General features: G+C 49.4%; 1 protein-coding gene across 1 annotated transcript; it reads right to left on the bottom strand.

The window, feature by feature from the left end:
- Window positions 1-20,045: 20,045 nt before the first annotated feature.
- Window positions 20,046-26,103, bottom strand: LOC146797085 (uncharacterized). The gene is made up of 2 exons (XM_085630300.1): window positions 25,872-26,103; window positions 20,046-21,210 (listed from the first exon to the last, which is right to left on the bottom strand). The coding sequence occupies exons 1-2, from the start codon at window positions 26,083-26,085 to the stop codon at window positions 20,870-20,872; spliced, it is 555 nt and encodes a 184-aa protein (XP_085486426.1). The 5' UTR covers window positions 26,086-26,103; the 3' UTR covers window positions 20,046-20,869.
- Window positions 26,104-26,730: the final 627 nt, after the last annotated feature.

The following is a 26,730-nucleotide window of genomic DNA, read 5'->3' as shown; positions in this document are numbered from 1 at the left end:
CCTGCGTCTGCAAAGCCTATAGGTCTCACCTTTGCACCCTATTGGCTTTGCCAATGTTTTTTAGCCATGCAACACAGCAGCCTCATTTTGACATACCCACAACACATTTGTGCCTCTAAAATGGCACTTTTTTATTTTTTTATTTTTAATTAAGCTACCGGTCTGAGTTTGATTGATCACTGAAAAGAAAACAAGCTTGGAAGGAACACCGAAGGCAGTGGAGAGGTGGAAGCAACAACCGTGGGGATGCAAAAGCAACGCTGGGGAGGGCAGGAGGAGACACCGAAGAAACTGGAAGCTGGAGCAGATGCCAAAGGAGGAGGGGAGAGGCCTGAAGGGGACAAGAAGGCGTTATGGAAGTGTGGGAAAGACAGAGAAGCAACACAGGGTTTTGGGAAAAGCAATAGGATGTTTATTTCCACATCCCTGTCGTCCAGGCGCTGTCTGCGGTTCACAGTGGACCATAAGCATTTCCAGTTTGCCGTACTCCCTCTCAGCCTCACCTGTGGCAGTGGTGGCTGCTGTCAGCAAAAAGTGGTGAGGGACAATAACAAAAATGATAAAAGAGAACGTACCTGCTGCCTCAGTGCTCTCCTGCTCCTCTGGGGCTGGTGCACAGGCTCCCAGATTCCCTTACGCCAATCCAGGCGCTGCTCTCATGCTGGTAATAATACTGTTACTCCGCATGAGGGAAGCACCAGGGATTGGTCTGAGCAGGCTGGTTTTGTGCTCCCACAGGTACTGGGAGCCTGTGCCTACTGTTCTCCACCCAGATGTGCAGCACAACTCTGGCTGGAGAAATCTAAGTGCGCATGTTGATTTGGCCGTCCTAAGACAGCCGGCCAAACCGATATGCGCACTTGCGGTGCCCACCACCCTTGATCCATGCTTGCTTCTGTCAACAGGATGGCCCCGCCCCAAGGCGCGGCTCCATGATGAAACATAAAATGATAATAAAATAGTTTTATTATTTTATTTTTCATGTTTGCATCCACTGGCTTTCAGCAGTGGGGAGACGCTCTTCTGTCAACGGAGGCGCAGCTGGGGTTTGGCCTGGTAATGTGGGCTGCTTTGATCAGAGCAAGGTCAAGACTAATATGCATATGGCTGGCTCCAAACTGAGGTGGCAGTTTGTGCAAAATAACAATGGACTGGGATGCGCCCCGAGTAATTACTAGTGGCTGAGATTAATTCAAGCATTCAAACCATTCCACCCAGGCCAGGAACCTCCGAATAATCATCGACCGTAAACTGGACGTGACCCCAAAAGACAAAGCGTCACTGCATCCTGCTCCCACATCCTGAAGATGCGGAGGAAGATCTTCAAATGTCTCCCAAGCAACACTAGAAATCCAGTCACTCGTGCTCTAGTCACTGCTATTTGTACTACAGGGAAACCCTCTACATTGGACTCCCCATCTCACTAGAAGACTACAAAGCATCCAGCCAGACTCACCCTCGACCTCCCACACGGACCTCACATCACACCTCCGGGATCTCCACTGTCTTCCGATGAACAAATGCGATCATTTTAAAGTCCTCACACACATTCAAGGCGCTTTACAATTCAAGCCCCATCTACCTGACCACTCAAACACCTCTGCTCCGCAGGACTCCGACTCGCACACATCCCACACACAAACCAATCCAGACCAGGAGGACAGGCATTCTATTGCATTACTCCTAAAGCGTGGAACGGCCGCCCACCCCACATCCGAGATCCCTCCTCTCTTGAATTCCCCAAGAAGCTGAAGACCTGGCTGTTGAATTACCTAACTTACCACAGGCAGGAGTGGGCGCACACACCCGCTCAGTGCTGGGATACCGTCACAGGTGATGGTGCACTTTACAAATAAACATAACTTAACATCCATCACGTTTTCACCTCAAATATGCCAGGCGGCTATGCGGCCATCGGTTCTTACATTCACAAACCACTACTACCGCAACAGTCAGATCTGTTTAGAGGAGCAATTGACACACTCAGTCGGGATGGATGTTTGGTCTGGGCCGGCTCACAGACCCACAACCTTGGGAGGTACTGCTATGGTATTTATTCACATAGTGAGGAATCTGTGGTTAGAAGTATCCATCAGAAGAACAAGTTACTTATCTTTAGTAACGCTCTTTCTGGAGGATACTCTCCACTTTTGGAGTAGAACGTCACCAGTGTGGAGCCAGATGACACCATCTACCGGCGTGCAGAAGTAAAGCTCAAAAGCTGCTGTATCCAGCCCGATGCCTGGGGAACATTCATAAAATGAGGGATTTGCGGTTATATCGAGTATCCACCAGAAAGAGGGTTGCTCCTGTGTACTTTTTTAGATCAAAAAATATTTTTGCTATTTGCCTTTGGTTTTTAATTGTTCTTTTCTTGTGGCATCTGCTTGAGATATATATATATATATATATATACTTTTTTAAACCAGCATTTGCAAAGCCAATAGGTCTCAACTTTTTGAGAGCTATTGACTGTTTTGCACAGCAGTGTGGCTAAATTGGAGTGGAGCGGAACAGAACAGTTGTGGGTGTAAGTAACAAACAAGAAATCAAACCTAAAATCAACACAAAGGTATGAGGCATAAAGTTGATGAATGGCTATGACAAAGGCATGCAATAGCAAGCAGCATGAAGGTGTAAATGGCTTTTGGACATTATAATGGCTTAATCCAAGCCACATAAAATATCTTTATTTTGTTGTACGGGTAAGCCAAAAGATGCAGACGTACTTAAATAATGTTAAGAAATGCGTTTGAAAACAGAACAAATGGAGAAAGTAGCATGAGAACTAGGAATGGAAGAAGTGTCCTGAAGCGCTACCTCAATGACCGCGTGATCACTGGATGGACACAAATCAAGCAGAAGCAATCTGTGCTTGGTGCATGCTCCACAAAAAGAAAAGGAAGTGACTCCTGTCATTCGCTGAGCAATTAGGAGGCAGGAAAGAAGAGTGACAATGAAACTAATGAATGGTAAGCGATGGTTGGGCTCCAAGCCCTTTATTAAAAACAATACCCCTTGCAAGTGAAAGCGTAAGCGCAGTTGTATGGGAGACCCAACAAGCGAGAGAGCATGCATAACATTCTCTGTTTCAGACAGGACCTCACAACCATCACATCAGATTGCTAAAGCCAGATGTATTTAAAAATATATATATATATATATATATATATCTCTTAGAATCCCCCAGAAGTCTATCGACCCATGCTGTTTATCTCCTGCTCTTGGTAAAGTCCATCATATCTTGGGCCCAGCTGCTTTCCTCTCCTTCTAGCCTTTCCCTGGAGGGCGGTGGCTGACCTTGAGATCTAACCACACTTCAACCAGATGGCGTGTTGGCCTCGTGCCTGGTTTGCACACCGCTGGGACGGTGAAATCGTCCTCGAAGCTGAATCGGCCCCAAGGGTGCTCCATGCTCCCCTGTCCCAGGGTCGCCTACGTGCCAGTAGACCCGACACAGGAGGTACACTCGATTGTTTTTGTTTTATGTGTGGTTTTTTTTTTTCTAGCCAAAAATGCATGGACGTCATTGATGTGATTTGGGGGTCACCAGGTGTCTCAGCTGTGACCTGTGTGTGAGAAGGTGGCCTGATATATGCTGTCCACTAGTTCTAGTGGGCACCTTGTATCAGTCCAAACAACCCCTTATGGTGATAGGTTAAAGACAACCTCTATTGAAAGCTATCCTAGTGGTAGCTATGGAGAGCAGCCTTCAGGTTAAGTCTTGAAGGAATGTTAAGCAGCTTGTTTTACCAGTCTATAATCTCTTGAAGGATCAAATGAAAGACCACCACACCAGGTATATATTAAAAATATATGTATTTAAGATAGAACACACCCATCTAGTCTCTTTATGAGACTGGAATTCGAAGTACTTTGTTTACAACTTAGCAATTATCAGTAATAACACAAATACACGTTTGGGCCCTAGGGGCGTACCAAACCATATACCAATGAAGTGGTATAAGAACCATGACTTGAATAGACACAAGGCCTAGAGCCTGTAGAATCGCTGGGACCCCAAGGAACCACCCAAGGTAGTGACACAGGGGACCCACGGGGACTATATGCAGTGTGTAAACACAACCGCGGGTTCCCGTTAGCTTCTATGGGCAATGTCGCGGTTGGAAATTTAAAGATTAGGGACACTTAGAATCGAGTCGGGACCAAACCCCTTTGGACTTGAGAAGTTCTAGGGCTAGCACCCACGGGAGCACTGGAGTACTCGAGTTACCTCACCCAGGGAAGCCGGGTGCATAGGTGTCTTTTGGTGTCGGGTCGCGTCATCGATTTCAATGGTAGCCTGCAAAGAGCTGCTGCTGCCGTGAAGAGAAGTGTTAGGAGAGATAAAAGCCTGGATCTAGGATGGAAGGAACCTGAAAGCAGAGGGGACAGAGTCTGGGTCACTAGCCAGTGACCAAGGGCAGGATGGACCAATGCCCACAGATGTCGGGTGCTTCAGGTGAGTTGATGGGTGTCTTGACTCTTCAGCCACGAGGTCCAGGAGGTGCCGATGATGACCAGGAGCTGGATTCGAGCTGTCCCACGAAGTCTGTCGAGTGCTGCGGTGTCGGCGACCAGGATGGACCCAATAAGCCTTGGCAACGGCAAATCACTGGAATTCAGAGAAAGGACTGCGGTGCAGACCAGCAAGGTCTGAGGGACTCACCCAGCGAGGGTAAGTCAGGGCACGTCTGGAGCAACCAGGAAAGCCCAAGTAGAAGAGGAGTTGCCTTCGTGGGGACCTACTAGCCAACGGGCTAGCGATCGCGAAGGAGCCTCGAGCGGTCGCACTTGAAACTGGCCAACGGGTCACTCGTGGAGTGGAAGCCAGCAATCTTCGGTGCAGGAGGTGCTCAAGACTGGGGCTACTCTGAGCCCAAAGCACAACTTCGAGGAATCCCAGGAAGATGCTGTTGCTGCAAAAGATCACAGTGTCCAGGGGTCACGGTTCCACGTTACCCACGATAGTCACGGGCCTCCGCTTTGCTGTGGACTCAGGGTAGCCTCGGGGAAGTCTGGAAATCCACCTCTGGTGATGCAAAGACTTCGGCGTCCGGCGGGAGCTTCAGCGATGCAGACCGGTCAGTTGCTTCTTTGGTGCCTGCCAAGTAGGGGAGTCACTCCTTGACCCCAAGGGAGATTTCTTTAGTCTTCTAGTCAGGATAGAATGTCGAAGGTCCAGGATATATGTTGCAGAGTTTCATCCAGGGTAATCTGAAGTCCTAGGGACTGGATTCCTATACTTATACCAAGTTTAAGGGATGGACTAACTCGAATGCCCCACCTATGGGTGGGCTTGGAAAGAGGGGTGGTTACACCCATTTCCTTTGTCCAAATTCGCGCCAGAGCAGGGGCAGGTAGCCCCTGCAACCGGTTTGAACTAGACTATGCACAGGGATAGCAAACGTGCCCCAGTGCAGGACTTCAAAGCACCAGAGTGCTCCCGCCCAGCCCCAATACACATCTGCCTGTCAGGGGAGGTGGTTACACCTCCCTTCGACAGGAAACCTTTTGTCCAGGCCTCCCCTACCAGAGTTTCGGTCAGCAGCAGGAGGCCAGACCCGTGTCTGTGGCAGAGGCATCCATTTTGTGATGCCAGGGCTCAGGAAAGTCCTACCGGGTTTGACCAGTGTGAACATGTCTTTCCCTCTAGAAGGGTGGAATGCTACCCCCGCCGCCAGAACTGGTGGGGGGAGGGGGGTAGTATTCCAAAGCGTTTGACACCAAACACGACATGTTTTGATGCAGCCATCCCAAAGTTAGCATTTACCGTGAGGTTATAATGCACTTAAGAGTATATGGTATGGCTGTATCACAGAACAGCTATAAGGAAGGATTTCCAAAAGCTGCAGAGGGGCTCAGCTCATGCTTGGGCACCCTCTCACATAAAACCAAGCACTCTGCCTTCAGGATTGTCAAGGCCTGCCATAGGAGTGGCTTATAGGTTTATATTTGTGTGTGTGTATATATATATATATATATATATATATATATATATATATATATATATATATATACACACACACTGAAAAAACCATAGGTTTTAGGGGCGTTATAGTTAGGAATTGGCATTTAAAAAGCCTTAGAAATTCACTGAAAAAAACATAGGTTTCAGGGGTGTTATAGTTAGCTGGACATTTCCCTCGTACAAAACCCTAGAAATTCCCCCGTTATAGTTAGTTCAGCTAACTATAACTCACGCCCCCGCAATGCACTGCTGATGACGTCACAGATTACATCACTCATGACATGGTCAGTGACATCACTGATGACATCTCAAATGACATCACTGATGACGTCATCCAGTGAGTCTGTGTTTCTGTAAAGTTTTAATATGTTTAATATATATATAGGGAAAGGCCTGTTGAAGAATGAGTGGGTGTACAAGTGTGTGAATGGATGATTTTCTAGGTGCATAAATGTATCTTACTGCAGACTAGTGACTAAACTGTGTGAATGTCTGTATGTTGGTGTATAAGTGGCTGCATGGTTTTGTGAATACAACACTCTGCAACGCAGCTCCGTGGCGCTTAGTGGAGGGACCTGGTGGGCTAGTTGTCCCCTAGGGGACCTCTGGATTGAGAGGAATAAATTCCCCAACTTAAAACGTGCCACAGGGCGTGTTTGCACAGTATCACCTCAGGCCCCGCCCCCTACCTTCACCACTGTGCAAACGCACCCCGTGGCGCGTTTTAAGTTGGGAGATTTAGTCCCCTTAAATCCTGAGGTCCCCTGGCGGCCAACTAGCCCACCAGGTACCTCCAGTAAGTGCCACAGAGCTGCGTTGTAGAGAGGTGTAAAAAGGGGCGTGGCCTCATTACACCTCTCTGCAACGCAGCCCCCTGGCGCATACTGGAGGTTCCTGGTGGGCTAGTTGGCCCCCAGGGACCCCCAGTATTGATGGGGAATTCGTTCCCCCTCTGCAAACGCGCCAGGGGGCGCGTTTGCAGAGTGATGAAAGGAGGGGGCGTGGGCTCCTCCCGATCCCGTTTTTTTTTGTTTCTTTTTAAGAAGGGGGGCTGTGTAGCTCCCCTTCTTTTTCATATTTTTTTGGCCCTGGGATCCCATCCCCCAGGGCCTGCCCCCTATTTGTTTTGTTTTTTAAACTGTGGAGGGGGACCGCGTGGCTCTCCTCCCGAGGCCTTAATTTGCCCCGGGGACCCCTGCCTTGCCCCCCTCCTGTGGCCTCTTTTGGGGGACCCCATCCACCGGGGCCTGGGCTCCGTTGGGGACCGTGGGGGATCCCCATTCCCCCCACGGCGCCGCCGGCTCCCCACCTCCTGCGGGAGCCGGCATTGCTTTTCCACATGGGGAGCAGCTAACATGCTGCTCCCTATGTGTAAAAGCAATCTGCTTTGCTATTTGGAAGAGAGCAGGTTTCCTTGCTCTCTCAACCTGCTCTCTCTTCCAAATAGCAAAGCAGTTTGCAATGGCAGGGTGGGAGCACCGAGGCTCCCGCCCTGCCATTGCAAACAGCAGTGTCCTGGGGGTAGGCACCCCGGGACACTGCAGGAGCCGGCCCTGGGGGGGTGGCGGTCTCCTGGCCCACGACAAGGCTCCAGGAGGGGGGCCGCGCGGCCCCCCTCTCACTAAAGTTAAAGCCCCGGGGGTGGTGGTCCCCGGGGTTTGGGGGTCCATAACGGACCCCCTACTTTAAAAATGTAGTGCCCCGGGGAGGTGGCGGTCCCCGGGGCGTGTGGGGGGGCTCGAGCCCCCCCCACACAGGGTTTAAAAAAAAAAAAACCAAGCCCCGGGGGGTGGCGGTCCCCAGGGCTGCGGGGGGGGGCCATGAGCCCCCCCGCATACATTAAGATAAGCCCCAGGGGGTGGCAGTCCCCGGGGCTGGAGGGCCCCTCTGGGCTCCCCATTATAATATTTTTAAAACAAGCCCCGGGGGGTGGCGGTCCCCGGGGCTGGGGGGCCCGTCTGGGCCCCCCATGACTATGAAAAATTGCCCCCGGTACTTGGCCCCCCCCCGGGAGCTAATTGTAAACAGAGCGCAGGAGCCCGCGCTTCGTTTTTTTTTTTTTCGTCAGCGGGATCCCGCGATTTAAAAAAAAAAAAAATTGGGGGGGAGGGGGGTCCTTGTGGGACCCCCTGAGCAGGCCTAGGGAGTCAGGGTGTTTCTACCCTGCCCCTTTTTGGGGGCTTCTTGTGCCTCGGTTCTACCGAGGCACAAGATGGCTGCCAACACTTCCTGATCTGCAGTGTTGACAGCCAATTAGCATTCAGCTCGTGCACGGCAGGGTGCGCGCTGGGTGCGGGGAGGGTGCACGGATACTCCTCGGCCATAGATGTCACTAACATTTTTACCCTAATTTTCTCAGGAACTACTGAACGGATTTACACCATTTAAGCAAAAGGCACGAGTCTGAACTGAGGACTACCTCATTGCCAAATGTGGTGTAATTCCGTTAAGCAGTTCGGGCTGTAGCTGCGACAACAGGTCCTATGGGAAATTGCATGGAAAAAACGCGTTTTGGGACCCCCCTTTTTCTCGGCCCCCGCTTGACGAATCACCGTGAAGCTTTCAGGGTAGGAGCGGAGCGGAGCTGGCCAAAAGTTTGGAAAATTTCGCGAAGATTCGTCAATCGGCGCCAGACTTATTGGGAATAGAATGTTGTGGATTTCCTATGGAAAATAGGTCCTAACTATAACTATCTACTGGCGGTCGCCAGTAGATAGTTATAGTTACAACCTAGTTTCCATAGGAAATCTCAAAATTCTATTTTGAATAACTTTGGCGCCGGTTGACGAATCCTCGCGAAATTTTCAAAACTAATGGGGCGCTCCGCTCAGCTCCTACCCTGAAAGTCTCGGGGTGATTCGTCAAGCGGGGGCCGAGAAAAAAGGGGTGTCCCAAAACGCGTTTTCCCCATGTTATTTTCCATAGGACCTTTAGACACAGCTACAGCCCGAACGGCTGAACAGAATTACGTGAAATTTGGCAGAGAGGTAGCCATAAGGTCAAGGAAGTGCCTTTTGCAGGTCTGGTGTAAATCTGTTCAGTATTTCCTGAGAAAATAGCATTTAAAAGCATATCAATATCTATACGCGCGCACCGTGCGCGAGCACAATTCTGATTGGTTGTTAGATGTCGGTAAACATTCGAATCGGTCGAAACCAGGAAGTGTCGGCCGCCATTTTGTCTCTCGCAGTCTGAGGGGGTGAAAAAAAAAGGTGGAGAACGTGAAAAGGGGGCAGAGTGGACAGTTCCGGACCCCCTAGCCTTGGTCAGGGGGTCACAGAAGGACCCCCAAAGGAGGAAAAAACTAACTTTTTTATTTTGTAAAAATCGCGTGGTGCGCGCACCCTGCGCGCACGGCACGAACTGCGAACCGTGGATGCTCGGTGCGCGAAGCACCGAGCGCCCACAGCACGCGCACCTCGCGATTTAAAAAAACAAAAAAAAAAACTCACGGTGCGCGCACGGTGAAAAACCTGAAAAAAATAATAATTAATAAATACATAACTTAGCATTTAAAAAACCGTACAAATTCACTGAAAAAAACATAGGTTTCACACACGTTATAGTTACGAATTAGCATTTAAAAAACCTTGCAAATTCACTTAAAAAACCATAGGTTTCACACATGTTATAGTTAGCTGGACATTTCACTCGTGAAAAACCAACGAAATTCCCCCGTTATAGTTACTGCAGGCAACTATAACTCACGCGACCGCAATCCTCTGCTGATGATGTCAGATATTACATCACTGATGACATATGTGTCTTTCTGAAAAAAAAATATTTGTAATATATGTATAGCTAAAAATTAATGGAAGAAGACATGAGTAAATAAGTGTCTAAATACAGTGATGTAATATCTGACGTCATCAGCAGAGGATTGCGGTCGCGTGAGTTATAGTTGCCTGCACTAACTATAACGGGGGAATTTCAATGGTTTTTCACGAGTGAAATGTCCAGCTAACTATAACATGTGTGAAACCTATGGTTTTTTAAGTGAATTTGCAAGGTTTTTTAAATGCTAATTCCTAACTATAACGTGTGTGAAACCTATGGTTTTTTCAGTGAATATATAGATATATATAGATATGGATATAGGTAGCCTATACCACTGTAAGGGGTGCAAGCACACCCGTACCCAGGCTGCAGTAGCAGACCTGTGGTGCCATTTTGGAGAGCTTCCCATGGGTGGCATAATACAGCCCCTGGTAGGCCTCTGAGGTACCTATGCCCTAGGTACATAGTATACCATAAATTAGGGGCTTATAAGGAACTCCAGAATCCAATTAGATATGCACCTAATGTACATGCAAACCATTTTAGAGCGGAAGCAGCTAGGGCTGTGGTCCTGATTAGCAGGGCCACAGCCAGACTAAGGTCGAAAAACAGTGAAACACCAGCAAAAAGCGGGGGTACCCATGTGAAGCAGATGCTACTCTCCTACACTGTGTTCTGCCCCTTGCAAACTGTCCTCAGAGTTGGCAAAATCAGTGCCAGAAACACACGGGCAGAACCTCCTTATGTACAGTGATTGTTGGGGCTCCACGTTTCTGTCAATTTGTTATTACACTAATAGTGAATAATACGTCATTATTCACTATTAGTGTAATAAGGAATGGATTACAGATAGCTGAAATATGACCCTACCTGGCAGCTGAGGTAAATGAAACCTGCTTTTAAATGTATGTTGTGAGCTTGCTTGTGGGTGAGTGTTTATGTGAGAACGAGTGTGTGAATGGGTATGCGTAAGCATGCGTGTGTGAGTAAAGGTAAAGGTTAAATGATGTGTGATGTCACTTCCGCTACACCTGGCATTTTGGTGAATTGATGTTCATGCAATAATGTCTTTACGGCTTCAAGGGGGAAATACATTTTCCCCCATTAAATAAAATGTATCCTACTTTCCTGTTCTCAGATTCTGGCTTGTATTAGGTAGTCTCCAAGCCTCCCAAACGACCATGTTGGCGTTATGTGAATAACACATGTTAAAGTTTGAAAAGTTCACTAATCCAGAGCCCACGGATGTGAAATGCGAATTGGGGCCTCTTTCATACCCCAAAATTTTAGTTGGATTAAAACTGGCCCTTGAGATGAGGTCAGAGGTTACACCCTGACCCTTCCCTTCACTTTTAGAGTTGGGACCACCCCTGATATTTAGTCATCACTCCAGACTCTCACTCCGAAAGTGTGGTTTGTATTGTTAAAACCCCAAGATTCTCACTTTAGAAAAGGCAAACGAAGGTTATTGTTATTCTAATTGCATTTATATAGTGCTTACGACCCTTGATGAGGCGTTGAAGCGCTTTACGCCGGGCAGCACGCTGATGGTTAGTTCAGTGTTATTGGTTACTGTTTATTTATTGGGATTCGTTTTGTGTGCTCAAAGCAAACCATTCCATTCTGTCATTTCAGGTTTTTATGGGGGACTAAAGTAATAGTGGTTGGTTGCAATCAGTGTGGGGGGGGGGGGGTGAGCTCAAACACATGCTTGGTGGGATTAATACAGGAGTTAGAGGAGATTAGCTATTGTTAGGTTTGTTAGGTCTGACTTTCAGCAGACGGAGGAGATTTGTGATTTGGTAAATGAGCTGCGGGAAATTTGCTGAAATGGAGGCCAGTCAATGGTGCATGTGCCAGAGTAGGTTGTGAGCCCAGACAGAGGAGGCATGCGGAGGATGCAAGGGAAGGAGAGGGACATTTCAAAGACAGGGAAAAAAAAGTAGAGGTGGCAAACCGGTTTTAATTAAAGGTCAGTTTTTTTAATGCTATATTTAAGGAATGTATTGAATATATTTGAGACCGCATGCAGTTTGAGGATGCAAGAATGTAGAAACATTATTTACTTGTGAAGATTGTGCTAGGTACCAGAAACAGGTAAACCATCTCTCCATTGCTATGGACCGAGGAGGGAAATTCATGAACGAATAGATGAACAAAGGTGGAGCTAGACGCAGCATGCCCAACAAACTGCATTACCTCAAGTAGAGAACATTGTGGGTAGCTCACTAAGGTACACACAAAGAGAAGACCGAGTACAATCAAACCAGATTTCAGAGACAGACACAGAATGCTCCCAAAGACACGGCTCTGATAAACATGACTAGGGGAAGTCACAGCAACTCACTTGACTTTCTTGGCATCGAACTTGGACTGAGGCGTCACCTGCTGGATGGAAGACGGGGTGCAGCTGTGCTTCTGCCTTCCTGGGCCTGCCGGGGCCGCGGCGTGCTGGACTGCGGGAATTCGCTTCCCACCGGGCCTTTGAGCCCTCAGACAGGGTGTATGATATGTTATGTGAGGGCATATCTGCATGAACAGAGATGCCCCTGCGGTGTCTAGTTCTTATACTGGATATTGCAAGTGAACAGGGAAGTCACCATAAGGTATGTACTGGGCATTGGTTTAAGCGAGTTCCACAGCAACATAATGTCTTCACTGAAACCTATTGTGTTTGGTATCAAACACCTTGTATTAACGATACAACACTGATTCCATTGATGGATTTATTGATACATTCACCCAGAGGGTACCTTAAAGGAACCCCCTGAACCTACCAGCCCCTCTAGTATGCTGGCTGACTGGTCCAGTCCAGCGTGTCACCACAGATTAGTTTTTGACCCCCAGGGGTGAGAGTGCACACTCTCAGGAGGTCGGGAACAATGCCGGCTCTGGAGGGAGGTGTTTTGCTCCTCCTCCAGGAAGACTGGCTGGTATATTAGCATACCAAGGCAGGGAGCTTCAAAGAGCCCACTGTCTTTATGTGAATCTGGCTTCCCTCAGAGGTGAGGGGATGCCAATGCCCCTGACCAGGGCCCATTTGGTGCCAAGATATGGAGGAAAACTGGTAGTCAGAGAGGCATGTCCACCCTCAGGCTAGTTCTACCCCTAAGGTCGGCTACCTGATGTGGCCAACATTAAGACAGATATATGGAAGAATTCAGAAAATACCAAAAAGTTAGGTGTTTGAGGATGCAAAACGAAATAAGAAGACTCATTTAAAATAATGCCGGCCCAGTCTGAGAAAGATTGATGTGCAAATGCAATGCGACTTACTTACAAGTTAAGACATGGAGCAGTCCCAAAATATATATTAGTAGCTGTGAGTCCATTAAAGATGCTGACGGGGTGAAGAAAGTGATAATAGAATAATGAGAGGCTAAAAATGGAGATATGTAAAACATATGTAATACTGTGTTAGACCTCTAAGGGTACAACCTAATAGTTCAGTGGTTCCATCTGGAAAGGCACGAATTCACGATGAATGTGGAGTTGACTCTGCATAGTGAGTTTTTTATTTATTTTTATTTTCTTTTAACTGCATAGTGAGTTTTTAGGGGCAAATATAGCAAAAGATTATGATAAGCCAATGATGCCTGAAACGAAAAAATGACAAGGTAGAAGTTATCCACGAGACGGCAGTTACAATTTTTTTTTTAAAGCAACTCACGGTCCCATATGCAGTGTTGGAGCGACCGAAATGAAACCTGTGAAGTTCCAGGATTGGGGCAAGTGTGACCTGTCGGATGCCAATGGAGCATCAGCTTTCATGAACAAAGACAGAGGCATGGAACGAAGTTATGGGTCTTATAAATGGAATACGTGCTGATACTTAGTACCTATGTAACTGGAAAGATAAAAATGCAATAAAGATATTTAAAAAAAATTTAAAAAATGGAACGAAGTTATGGGTCTATGAAGAAGTTGAAATCATAGCGGCCATATTGAATAAGGAGTTAAAAGCATTGAAAGTAACAACATGGAAGTGAAAATCAATACCAGAAATTAAGAGAGTATGAAAGGAAGAGAAAGAAATGACAACTGAATTACTTCTAGTTTTAGCCGTGTGTCGTCCACTAACTGTTAATGTTTGTGACCAGATAAAGAGAAAAGTGAGGAGCATATTCACAAGGAACTATCGCCGAGTTAACGGCACTTTATCACAGCCAAAGTTGCAATAAATTCATCGCCCCATTCGCAAGCAGTTTACCCGCAATAGCAGCCGCAAAAAACATCGCCACGGATGACCACCGCAACTATCACTAATGAGATTCAGAGTAGGCGTTCCCGTGCCAAAAGCCGTGACAACACATTTCCACAACATTCACAACGACCAGACAGAACTGCGATAAGAACACAAAACCGGCAATAAGGTGCGTTAGCAGCAGGAAAATAACACCTGCTCTGACCTGGTGCTAAGTCGGACCATAGCCTGCACCACGAAAGGGAGCCCAGCCCAGAGCCACACATGAAGAACCACAGATGCCCCCGAGCAAATGCCCATGCAGCCCGGACACCCAAGAGGGCCACAACACCCACCGACACCACACCCAGGCCTGCAACCCCCTCCCCCCCCAATCCCCACCCAGACAAATAAACTGCACAACACCGCGAATCCCCCCCAAAAATAAAACTTTGACTGATGTCGCACAAGCAGGAATACCAACACACAGGCATGCCCAGAAAATGGAGAATTGGTCATACAGCAATGAAATATCCAACACAAAACACCATTCAAACCAAAACCCAAACAGCATTCGGAAGAGTCCTAGCGGGTCTGCACTAGACAATCTGTAGGACACAGCCTGGAAAACAAATTCCAAGAGAAGGAGTGCCATGCCCACAACAAAGTAAAGAGGGGGAGGGAGAGAGCGAAGAAGAGCAACGGAGTGAGACTGCACAAGCAGCGCAAGGTCTCCCAGGCACCTGGCCCTACATGTCAACATGTGTGTGTGTGTATCGCTATTGGGACACCATGAGCCCAAGGCCTTGCCCCAATCTCTGCGCCAAAGCCACATCACATTCCAAAAACGCAAGTAGTAGTCAGACACACATCAGGGATGAAAGCTCCTTAGTACCAATGCAAAAGGCGGGAGGACACCTGCACCTCCGACCTTGGCTTTGAACGCGGCTGAAACACTCTGAGAGAGATGCCATGGCAGACGTGGACTCCCCCCACACCACACATTGCGCAGATGAACAATCCAACTGATCCACACCCCACACACTGAAGGCCCTACCTGAGGTACCCCTGCATGGGATGCCCTTGACACTCACGGAAACAGCAACCCATTCTACCCAACGTGGCAAACACAATCTAATCATAGCCCAGAGCTGTGGCATATCCTCCACACAACTGCCGCAGTCCAGAAGAGTGCCGGTTCCACGAGACGCAACAACGCAATGTCAGGCCATCCCGGGCACATGCACAACCCCGACATGTGGAACAGTACGTATGCTGCATTCACTGGGCGCACTGCCACTGGCAGTGCTGTGGATCAGCTACCGGCTGAGCTTCCGCCTGGCCTACGTCACCTGCCTCCAGCCATGGTTCCACTGAGTAACATGCACATTTGGGTGTCCCATGGATGTCTGCCTAACCAACACAACTGTAGATGAACTGGACTATGACTTGTGTCTGCGCCCCCTGTTGGATCACGAACAGGAGTGTTACCGAGACAGCCGTGCATGGGATGCATTGACATACTGCGTATGTATTGGCAGTTGTGCATGGGAGATTGCACAATTCATCGTGTGCAGTGACCACATCGAGGCGCTCCCCTATTGGCGGATTGGGGAAACGAACTGGGTTGAGCACACCTGCCCGAACCAGTTAATGGATTGGCTCACCCTGGTGTTCCTCGAACACGACAACGACGTACTATTGGAACACATTGCACATGAAGCTGCGCTGGAATTCATGGACAAGTAACTACGTCCCTGCAGCCACATCAGATTGACACGCACAGCACAGGTCCCAACAACTTGTTGCATCTTGAGGAATTCTCACATATCCCACAACAACAGAGGACATGTCTGCCATCCTCAGGACGCATATGCGTGGAACTACGCGTGTGTAAACACACACACACACACACACACCTGTGCAAGGTGATGCCGGGCCATGCTCGGAGGAACACAGGGTCGTTCTGCAATGTTACCAATTCGGACACCCTGCTGGGGTGAGTGTAGGAAAGTGGCTCTGTATATACTGTTCCCAAATAGGTACAGTGTGTACAGAGTCCACAGCCCCCAGAGGTTTGGCAGAGGCTAAAGTTAGATATAACCTTACTCTCTAAAGTGGTAGCTTGGTCGAGCAGTAAGGCAGTATCGGTGGACAGTGTAAAGCATTTGTTGTACACACTCAAGAACTGAACTCTAGGCCAATGATTTGTATATAAAAATATATGGTTGTTTTATTTTAGAACCAACAATAGGTATCAAAATATACTTTCTCAAAATGAGATGCTTTATTTAAATACTTTGCAATAGGCAATTGACTTGAAATGCAATAGTTACAGTTTGTTGCAATAGGCAACACAATTTCAAACACAATAATACATTGAGCTCAATGGGTATTTTAAGTTATATGCAATTGATTACTTTCAGGATTACTTTTCTAACTCCAGGACTAGATCCTAGATTCAGTCCTGGGATAGGTCTTGGAAACAAGTGAGTAAATACGTTTTAGTTACTGTTGTGATTTGTAAGCAATATTTTGCTATTTTAAAAGTTGACACTTAGAAACTTTTTCTAATCAAATTACCAATGTTATCCTATGGGAGGAAATTCACTTAGCAGGTAAGTGGGGTTATGGTTACTTTTTCGGGTTCAATGTTGGATCCTGGATCCAGCACTAGTGTACCACCTGTAAGCAGTTGATAGAATGTGTTTAGGTTATACAGGCGATTTTTAGCGAATATTTGTAAGTTTGCAAAATCGACAGAAGAAATTTCACAGAAAAACAGTCAATGGTTTCCTATGGAAGAAAATTGAGTTAGCGGTAAGTATGGTTTGTAATTACTTTTCAGGGTCAGTGCTGGGCACCAAGATCCAGCACTGGGATCTCTCCTAAAGCAGGTGAGTATTCAGTTATCGTTACTCGGTTGATTTTAGGTGAATATTTTAAAGATTAGAAACTCCACACTTAAAAGAAATTGCAAGTAAAACCAGTCAATGTTACCCTATAGAAGAAAAGTGAGTTATCAGCTTTTGGGTAAGTACTCGACTGGCAGAGTTAAGGTTCTGGGCATAGACTCAGGGGTCTCCCAGGGTCAGGTAAGTACAGTTGTTACACCCTCAGCGGCACAGGGGCAGGCGGGTGAAGAGTGAGTTAGGCCCAATGTTATCCTATGGAAGGCAGGGGTACCTTGGTTGGTGGCTACTGACTAGCAGGCCACGCGGCTGTGGGAGCTGGGCTCCTGGTCACTTGCTCAGGGCAAATGGGGAAGTAGGTAGGAGTAGAGGTTGCACAGCCAGGGGCACTCGGACGGCTGGGTGCAGGGTGCTTTTGCGCCGTCGGGCGCTCAATGGATTGCAATGGAGAAGCTCAAGAACGAACAAAGGCTGCAAGCTCGGGGACGAAGATTCTTCAGGTGCGACCACCACTTCGAGAGGTAAGTTGGGTAGTTGGAGGATAGGTAGGTACTCAGGAGTTGGGCACAGGGGGCCGCAGGCCTCCGGGTGCAGGGGTGCCTTTTGGTGTCGGGAAATCTTACCCTCTGTTGATCGCGGTTAGGGGGGTCCCTGGGTCGGAGGCTGCAGGCGTCATCAGGAGCGTCGAGGTGGGTCCTTGGGTGCCGGATTCGGGGTCACAGTCACCGGGGGGACGTCCTCGTGGTCTTTGTCCACTCCAGCACAGGCCAGGCTTGGCGGGTGCAGAGTGTGTAGGGTTCGCGGTTCCTGGCTGATGCCAGGGGTCAGTTACTTGCTTTGGCTGATGCCAGGGGTCAGTTACTTGCTTTGAGCAGTGCCACTGCTCGTGGGAGTCCCAGATGCTCAGAGTCACAAGGTATCCAGGGGTTTGTGAGGTTGCTGGCCACGGGAGATGCCGGGATTTAGCAGGAGCAGGTTCGAGGGTCAACAGGCCAGTAGGGCTGGGGCCAAAGCAGTTGGTGTCTTCCTCTTTTTAGCAGCTGCACGGCATGTCTTCTTTCTTCTTGCTCTTCTTTGCTGTTTCGGAATCTGGATCTAAGGGAGGAAGGTTCAGGGTGCCCCTAAATACTAAATTTAGGGGCGTTACAGGTAGGTAAAGGGCATGGACCACTGGGTCCCTGCCCTGGGGTGGGTACACCCCCTATCCTGCCACTCTCCTGTGGGAGGCGGGCAGTGGCCTAGTCCCGATTGGGCAGGGCTCCCCATCTTCAAGATGGCGAGAGCCCGGAGAAGTGCTTCACCTAGCCTCCCCCACCTGAGGGGTGGGGTTGGCAGAGGCTGGCACACCCCCTGTCCTTCCTTGGGGTTTCCGGACAGTCTTCCTGCCAGAGTGGGGGTTTAGAACCGGTAGGGGCCAGTTGCTGAGTACAGCAAGTGGCCTGGAGAAGCTCACAAAGGCCGAATGCCTTTGAAGCTCCCCCTGCCCATCCTTGGGGAGGAGACCTAGCACCTCGCCCAGGATGTGCATTGTTGCAGGCCCAGGAGAGCAGATGGCTCTCTACCCAGGGGTCCAGCAACATGTCTGCTCTGTGGCGGCCTAGGCAGCCCCTCAGACCGGACGTGGATTGTAGGTTAGGTTCAGGGGGCATCTGTAAGATACCCTCTGTCGTTCATTGTACATTAAATCCTGCACTGGCATCAGTGAGGGTTTAATGTGCTGAGGAGTTTGATACCAAACTTCTCTGGCTTCAGTGGAGCCATCATGGTGCTGTGGAGTTCGTGTTTGACGATCTCCCAACACCATATACTCTTAAATGGCAGCACTGCACTTACAGTGCCCCGGAATGAACCTGGGTACTGTAGGGGCACAGGGCTCATGCTCCTGTACCCACACCACTGGCATAGGGCACCCAGCTAGAGGGCTGGCTGATGTATGCCAGGGCAGTGTCTGTTTTGTCCTATACCCAGACACTCAGCCTGCAAGGGCAGTGTGTTTGTGTCAGGGTACAGGGCCTCTAAGGGTGGCACAATAAGCGCGGCAGCCCTTAGAGGCCTTCCCTGGTCACAAGGCCCTGAGTACCTTGGGTACCATTTACCAGGGGCTGACATGTGGCCAGGGTTTGTCAATTTGGGTTTTAGGTTTCAGCACAGTTTTTAGCCCTGGGCACCTGATTGGCAGGAGCCCAGGGCACACTCAGTCAAAGTACATTCAGCAAATCAGCAAAAAGTGGGGGCATACCATGCAAGAAAGATGGCACTTTCTCATAGTGAGTGAACACACATGGCAATGTAGGACGACATGTGAACCAGTCAGACCCTTCCACCTGATCACTGTCAGCAGAGCAGACAATCTGCGCACTCCGGTGGCAGAGCACTATGCTGATCACATGGGCAGTGAGTTGAGCCCCCTCACACTGGGCAATGGGCAGACGCCGGACAACACATGACTCGTCCAGAATGGCAAGGTGTGCTGAGACCATTGTCCATTTTTGCCTCGCCATTTCCTGAACCTCGACCTGTTCCCATGCTGCGTGTAAGCGCCTTAAGCTTGTCTCTGCCTGTTGTGGCCATTGCCTCGTCCGTCCTGACACGCACATTCCAATAAAGTCTATGCCAATCCACTGGTGTTTACTGTGATGAGTGTTGAATCGAATGTCCACTCGTGTGCCACAATGTGCATCGTCCCTACACAGGGAGGAACTGACTGACGCATGTACAATGGGGGTGGCTCCCTTTTGCAATCTCCACCTCTGTGGCCCAGACATTGTAATGGGATAGTTGCTGGCCGACCTGTGCACTTACGTGACTTCTGAAATGAGAGTATGGGGTCCGAAATCAGATCATGTGTAGCTAACAGGACGTTGCCACACAGATGTGTGTGTGTAGGTATGCGACGTGAGGTTTGGTTGTCACATGTGTTGTAGGACACTACCTCTGGCCTGCTACCGATTGGGCATTCCTACACACAGCCCTATTCAATACATGTACGTGTGCCTACGTTGGGGGGGTTGTGAGACTGTAGTTAATGTGCAATAGGGACACAGCTAGTACTCACCTCCACAGCCATCCAATTGGCCATGTGTCTCAGGGATACACATACGCATAAATGTGTCAGTTACCAGGGTGTGCCTACATGTGCAGCCTTGTCCCTACGTCCCGCCATACCTCTATATGTAAGTGAACATAGTCATGACACATATGTGTGATTTAGAATGATTTATTCACATTCAGGTGATTGACTGAGCTGGAGCTGTACATGGCCATCCTAGCCCACATTACATGGAAGCCCAGCGGTGGGCCAAACAGAGTCCTTTGGGGAATGAAAAGTGTTTTGGATGAGGGGGAGTGCAGTCCATAGCAGGCTTACTGTGTGATTGACCAGCAGTGAGGATATGGCAGTCCGTGTCGGGTTCTGGGTGAATGTCACAGCATGTTCCGTGGGTCAGTGGGAGATGTTGTTCCAGGGCATGATGCATAGGTCAGACCCAGACAGGGACAGGCCATATGGCGGCGAAGGATGCTACAGCCTCCTTCCTCACACAGTAATTTCCATCCCCATCTTACTCCCCTGATACGGGTTCTGTGTCCGGTGTGTGTGGCGGGGTAATGGCTGCATCACTGTGTGCCACTGACACATCAGACTGCGAAGGTGATTGGGCTGCATCGCCGTGTGCCACTGACACATCAGGGGTCAGAGCTGTGTGTGTGTCGATGTTCCCGCTGCAGCCATCTGTGACAGACTAAGTGGCATCAATGGCAAGATGATGTACTGCAGGGCGTTGAAGTTCCCAGCTACTACTCGCTGGTGTCCAGACGTGGCAGCCAGACGTCCAGCCTGCATCTGCTCAATGGTCTCCATTGCCCTCCGCAGCTGTGCCAACTCTGTGCTGTCATCGCTGGTGCCTGTCTGACCAGACAGTTCTTGTATCCGATTAATGGCCCCAGCGAGGTCAGCCAAGGTCTGTGGTGGAGCATGGTGCGGACAGGGGATGTCCGATAGGGACTGTATGTGGTCCTTGATGGGACTCAGACACCCACGTATGGCATCGAGTTTGGCTGCCACGAGCTCGAATCCCACCCGCAGCTGATCAGCCAACTCCACCTGGCATGCCCACACACGCTGTTGTAATTCCGTGTCTTGGTCGGGAGGTCCTGGGAGACTGCCGTGGTGGTGTGTGTTTCCTGCTGTGTGGTCTGTGCAGGTGGTGGGGTCTCCTCGAGGCAGCTGGCCTGCCCTGCTCCTGGGGATAGGGTGCGGAGGCTGTCCATTATCCTTTGGAGGGTGTCCTGACATATGTGCAGGTTGTCCTCTTCATCATCACTGATGGGAAGTGTGGTGTGCTCTGCACGAGGTGTTATTTGTCCCTCTGCAATGTAAAGGGGAGATGGAGGTTAACTGAGTTTCACATGTATGTTGAAGATTTGCAGATGTTTACATTCAGACTGCAATCCAATGTACATTGTGACTGTTTTGGTGGAGCTGGCTATTTGATGGCAGTCAGTGTGTTTACCGACTACATGACGTATGTGTGGTAGTACCCGTACATTATCATCATACAGTGTCAGGCAATGCATGATGTGAGTGGACAATTGATACACACGAGCGGAACATGTTGTGGCTCTGTCCTCTGGTGTTGCGCATTGTGCCACGTTGCCATCATTGCTGGTGTACTGTGATTGCTATGTGTGTGTGCTGCATTGTGGGGGAGTTGCCCCTACAGCTCTAATTTCATGTACTCTTCTCCCGTTGAGGCGGGGTGCCTTTGAATTTTGTGCTTTTCGGGGGCTGTATTGTTTTTGACTTGGGTCATATGTGCTCCCATACAGATTTTGTGGCCTGGTGCGTTGTTCGTGTGCTGCGTGTGTTGTGCGACATGGGTTGTGGGTGCTCGTGGATATGTCGGAGTGTGACCTGCTCCTTTACGGATGTGATCCGCACTGTGTCACCTCCATGTCGGTTCATGGGCCATGGCATGTATTGTGACTGCTGTCATGCTATCTGTCATGCGTTGTCACTTGCATAGTCAGTGTGGCTCACAGAGCCGCTGCTTTCTTGGATTCAGCACATGTGCATGGGTAGGTTGTGTGTGAGGAAGTGGGTTTCTGTTGCAGTAAACCTCCCCCCCCCCTTTTCTTTTTTTGTTGCCAGGCTACTGATGCTCTTTGACTTGGTGTGCCCTGGGCTCCTGCCAATCAGGTGCCCAGGGCCTAAACCCAATTGGCATCTCTGGCCACAAGTCAGCCCCTGGTAAGTGGCACCCTAGGTACCCAGGGCCCTGTGACCAGAGAAGACCCCTAAGGGCTGCAGCACTTATTGTGCCACCCTTAGAGGCCCTGTGTCTTGACACACACACACTGCCTTTGCAGGCTGAGTGTCTTGGTGCAGAACAAAACAGAGTCGACATGGCACACATCCCTGTGTGCCATGCCCACAAACACACTGCCCTGGCATACCTCAGTCACACCTCTAGCTGGGTGCCCTATGCCAGTGGTGTGTGTACAGGTGCATGAGCCCTGTACCTCTACAGTACCCAGGTCCATTCCTGGGCACTGTAAGTGCAGTGCTGCCATTAAGAGTATATGGTGCTGGGAGGTCGTCAACACAAACTCCACAGCACCATGATGGCAACACTGAAGACTGAGAAGTTTGGTATCAAACTTCTCAGCACATTAAACCCGCACTGATGCCAGTGTGGGATTTAATGTACAATGCACGACAGAGGGCAACTTAGAGTTGCCCCCTGAACCTAACCTACAATCCACGTCTTGTCTGAGGGTCTGCCTAGGCTGCCACACAGCAGACATGTTGCTGGACCACTGCGTAGAGAGCCATCCGCTCTCCTGGGCCTGCAACAATGCACATCCTGGGCGAGGTGCTAGGTCTCCTCCCCCAGGATGGACAGGGGAAGCTTCAGAGGCATGCCGCCTTTGTGAGCTTCTCCAGGCCACTTGCTGTACTCAGCAACTGGCCCCCACCGGTTCTGACCCCCACTCTGGTGGGAAGACTGACGGGAAACCCCAAGGGAGGAAAGGGGGTGTGCCAGCCTCTACCAACCCCACCCCTCAGGTGGGGGAGGCGAGGTGAAGCACATCTCCGGGCTCTCTCCATCTTGAAGATGGGGAGCCGTGCCCAATCAGGACTAGGCTACTGTCTCCCCCTCCCACAGGAGAGTGGCAGGATAGGGGGTGTACCCACCCCAGGGAAGGAACCCATTGGTCCCTGCCCTTTACCTACCTGTAACGCCCCTAAATTTAGTATTTAGGGGCACCCTGAAACTTCCTTCCTCAGATTTCGAATCCGAAACAAGCAAGAAGATCAAGAAACAAGAAGACCAGCCGTGCAGCTGCTAACAAGAGGAAGACACCAACTGATTTGGCTCCAGACCCACAGGCCTGTCGACCCTCGAACCTGCTCTTGCTAAAACCCGGCATCTCCAGTGGTCAGCAACCTCAGAAACCCTGGAGGACCTGACTGCCTTGCTCATCTAAAAGACTGGGACTCCCACGAGCAGTGGTTCTGCTCAAAGCAAGTTACAAGCCCCTGGTGCCAACCAGGAATCACGACTCCTGCACACTCTGCACCCGCCAAGCCTGGCCTGTGCCGGAGTGGACAAAGACCACGAGGACATCCCCCCGGCGACTGTGACCAAGAATCCAGCACCCAAGGACCCACCTCGATGCTCCTGACGACGCCTGCAGCCTCAGAACCAGGGACCCCTCCAACCGCGACCAGCTGAGGGTAAGATTTCCCGACGCGAAATGACACCCCTGCACCCGGCGCCCTGCGGCCCCCTGTGCCCAGCTCCTGGGTGCCTACCTAACCTACAGCTTCCCAACTTACCTCTCGAAGTGGTGGTCGCACCTGAAGAATCTTCGTCCCCGAGCTTGCAGCCTTTGTTCGTTTTGTAGCTTCTCCATAGAAATCCATTGAGCGCCCGACGGCTCAAAAGCACCCTGCACCCAGCCGCCAGAGTGCCCCTGGGAGTACAACCTCTGTCCTAATCTACTTCCCCATTTGCCTTGAGCAAGTGACCAGGAGCCCAGCTCCCACAGCCGCGTGGCCTGCTTGCCAGCAGCCACCAACCAAAGGCCCCCTGCCCGCCATAGGCTAACATTGGGCCTAACTCTCTCTGCACCCGGCTGCCCCTGTGCCGCTGAGGGTGTAACAACTGTACCTACCTGACCCTGGGAGACCCCTGAGTCTATGCCCAGAACCTTAACTCTGCCAGTCGAGTACTTACCCAAAAACTCACTTTTCTTCCATAGGGTAACATTGACTGGTTTTCTCTGAAATTTCTTCTAAGTGTGGAGTTTCTAAACTTTAAAATATTCACCTAAAATCAACCGAGTAACGAAAACGGAATACTCACCTGCTATTAGGAGAGATCCCAGTGCTGCAACTTGGTGCCCAGCACTGACCCTGAAAAGCAATTATAACTGTACTTACCGCTAACTTGATTTTCCTCCATAGGATAACATTGCCTGGTTTTTACCAGAAAATCTTCTAAGTGTCGATTTCTGAAACTTACAAATATTCCTTAAAAATCACCAATATAACCAAAACGAGTTCTTTCAACTGTTTACAGGAGATGCACCAGTGCTGGATCCAGGATCCAACACTGAGTAAGAAAAAGTAACGATAACCCTACTTACCTGCTAAGTGAATTTCCTCCCATAGGATAACATTGGTGATTCTATGTGAAAATGTTTCCAAGTGTCAACTTTTAAAATACAATAATATTGCTTAAAAATCATACCTGTAACCAAAACGTTTTTACTCACCTGTATCCAGGAACCGTCCCAGGACTGAATCTAGGATCCAGTCCTGTGGTAAGAAAAGTAATCCAAAAAGTAATTAATTGCATTTACTAAGAAATTCCCATTGAGCTCAATGTATAATTGTGTTTGAATTTTGTTGCCTATTGCAACATCTGTAACTACTGTGTTCAAAAGTCTATTGCCTATTGAAAGTATTTATCTAAAGCATCTCATTCTGAGAAAGTATACTTTGATACCTACTTGTGGTTCTAAAATAAAACAACCATATATTTATATATACAAAACCATTGGCCTAGAGTTCAGTTCTTGATAGGGGTGGGCGGAATTTGCGAAATCCACTTTCGCAAATTATCGCGAAAATGTTTAAAATTATCGCAAACAAGCAGAAATATCGCGAAGATGCGGATTTTTTTTCCCGCATGTTCGCGAGATTTTCTGCATGGTTGCGGGTCGCCAACTTACCCATGTGGTTGCTCGCGGGCGCGGCCATCTTGTTTTGAGTTGTCTCGCGGTGCATGATCGCGAGAAGAAAGACGTGATTGCGCGACACATGACGTCACTGCGGGCGCGAACTGTCGCGAGACAGCGCAAATGGCTAAAAACAATCCAACATCTCATGGAGAACGCGACCGGATCAAGAAAACTTGTTGGCGAACGCAGGGATTCAGGTAAGGCGATCGCGCGCGAGAATGTATTATTTTACAGCGCGAGCAAGAAACAAATTATCGCCAAGCTGCGGAAAGCGGAAATTTTGACATTTTCGCGCTCTCCGCGGAACGCGTAAATGTCAAATTATCGCAATTTCCGCGAACGGAACACAATTTTTGCCCAGGCCTAGTTCTTGAGTGTGTGAGACCATTTGCTGACTGAGTGTGTACAACAAATGCTTTACACTGTCCTCTGATACTGCCTTACTGCTCGACCAAGCTACCACTTTAGAGAGTAAGGTTATATCTAACTTTAGCCTCTGCCAAGCCTCTGGGGACTGTGGACTCTGTGCACACTGTACCTATTTGGGAGCAGTATATACAGAGCCACCATCTTACATTGTGATATTGGTGTTGGGGGCCCCTTTGTGCACATAGTGGATGGGGGCCTACTTGGTGTTTCTATGTGTGCTGCAGTGTGCCAAGGCTGTCAGGGACATGTTCCACGATCATTGTGGGTTTGCGGTATGCGCCACATATTTGTGCATTTGTGCCATTGTGCCCATCTCCCCCTGTGCCCGCAGTCCCTGGTCGTTACTCACCGTGTTGCTGTTGGGTCAGGTCGTATCGGGCTGTGTCCAGGACCACAACTCCTGCCACCGTCTCCACACTGCCGACTGTGGCCACCATTTCCTCCAGCTCCTCTTGTGTCGCAGGACTCCCACCTCCAGTCGACGTTGCTGCATTCCTGTTGGCGGCGAGTTTCTCCTTCGTTTGCCTGTGCACTTCATGCCAGCGCCTCCTGACCTCCTCCATTGACCTCCTCGGCACTTCGATTGCATTGACTTTTGTGACGATGGAGTGCTATATTTCCGTTTGTGTTGCCAGTGCTGCAGGGGAGGTGCCGATCAGTTGTTGATAGTTTTTTATCACCTCAGTGACGATGATCCGGTCTTCCTGCGGACTGAACCCAGTCTTCCTCTTCCTCTTCTTCTTGCCCTTCCCCGACCCGGACATCCGTGCTGGTCCTCCATGGGGCTTGGTGAGTTCGGCATGTCCTCTGCACTCGGTCTGGGTGCATCCATGGTGCTACGCAGTTTGAATTGGTTTTGGTGTTTTTTTTTTGTTTCTTCTATGGTACATTTTCCCGCCTGTGGCTGGTTTTCGCAATTGGACTCATTGCATGTTTTTAGAAAATAGTCACCAGCTTGTGTTGTGTGCTCAGAAAGGAAGCCGCTCCCTGTGCCAGCCACCAACAGATAAACTCTGAATTGTTTACAAAGCACCTTCGGCAAACTCCAACGCCTCTTGACTTTTGAATAACATACATTAGTTCACTCCACTTGGTGTGCCCTTCATCGACTTTGGAAGGATGAAAGCATCTAACCTGCAGGTTGCACACTGACTGGCTCAAGCAGCAGGCTCTCCACCCACTGAGCTGAATTACGAGGGTTGGAGTCT

The sequence above is a fragment of the Triturus cristatus genome, chromosome 10 (genome assembly GCF_964204655.1).
Source record: "Triturus cristatus chromosome 10, aTriCri1.1, whole genome shotgun sequence".
NCBI classification, from domain to species: Eukaryota; Metazoa; Chordata; class Amphibia; order Caudata; family Salamandridae; genus Triturus; species Triturus cristatus.
The sequence above is the reverse complement of the archived record's forward strand: the minus strand, read 5'-3'. Positions and strand labels throughout refer to the sequence as shown.

Coding starts and splice junctions, on each gene's coding strand:
- LOC146797085 (XM_085630300.1), bottom strand. CDS start 26,085: ATGGAGGAGGTCAGGAGGCGCTGGCATGAAGTGCACAGGCAAACGAAG. Junction 21,211..25,871: donor CCTGACCCAACAGCAACACG/GTGAGTAACGAC, acceptor TTTACATTGCAG/AGGGACAAATAACACCTCGT.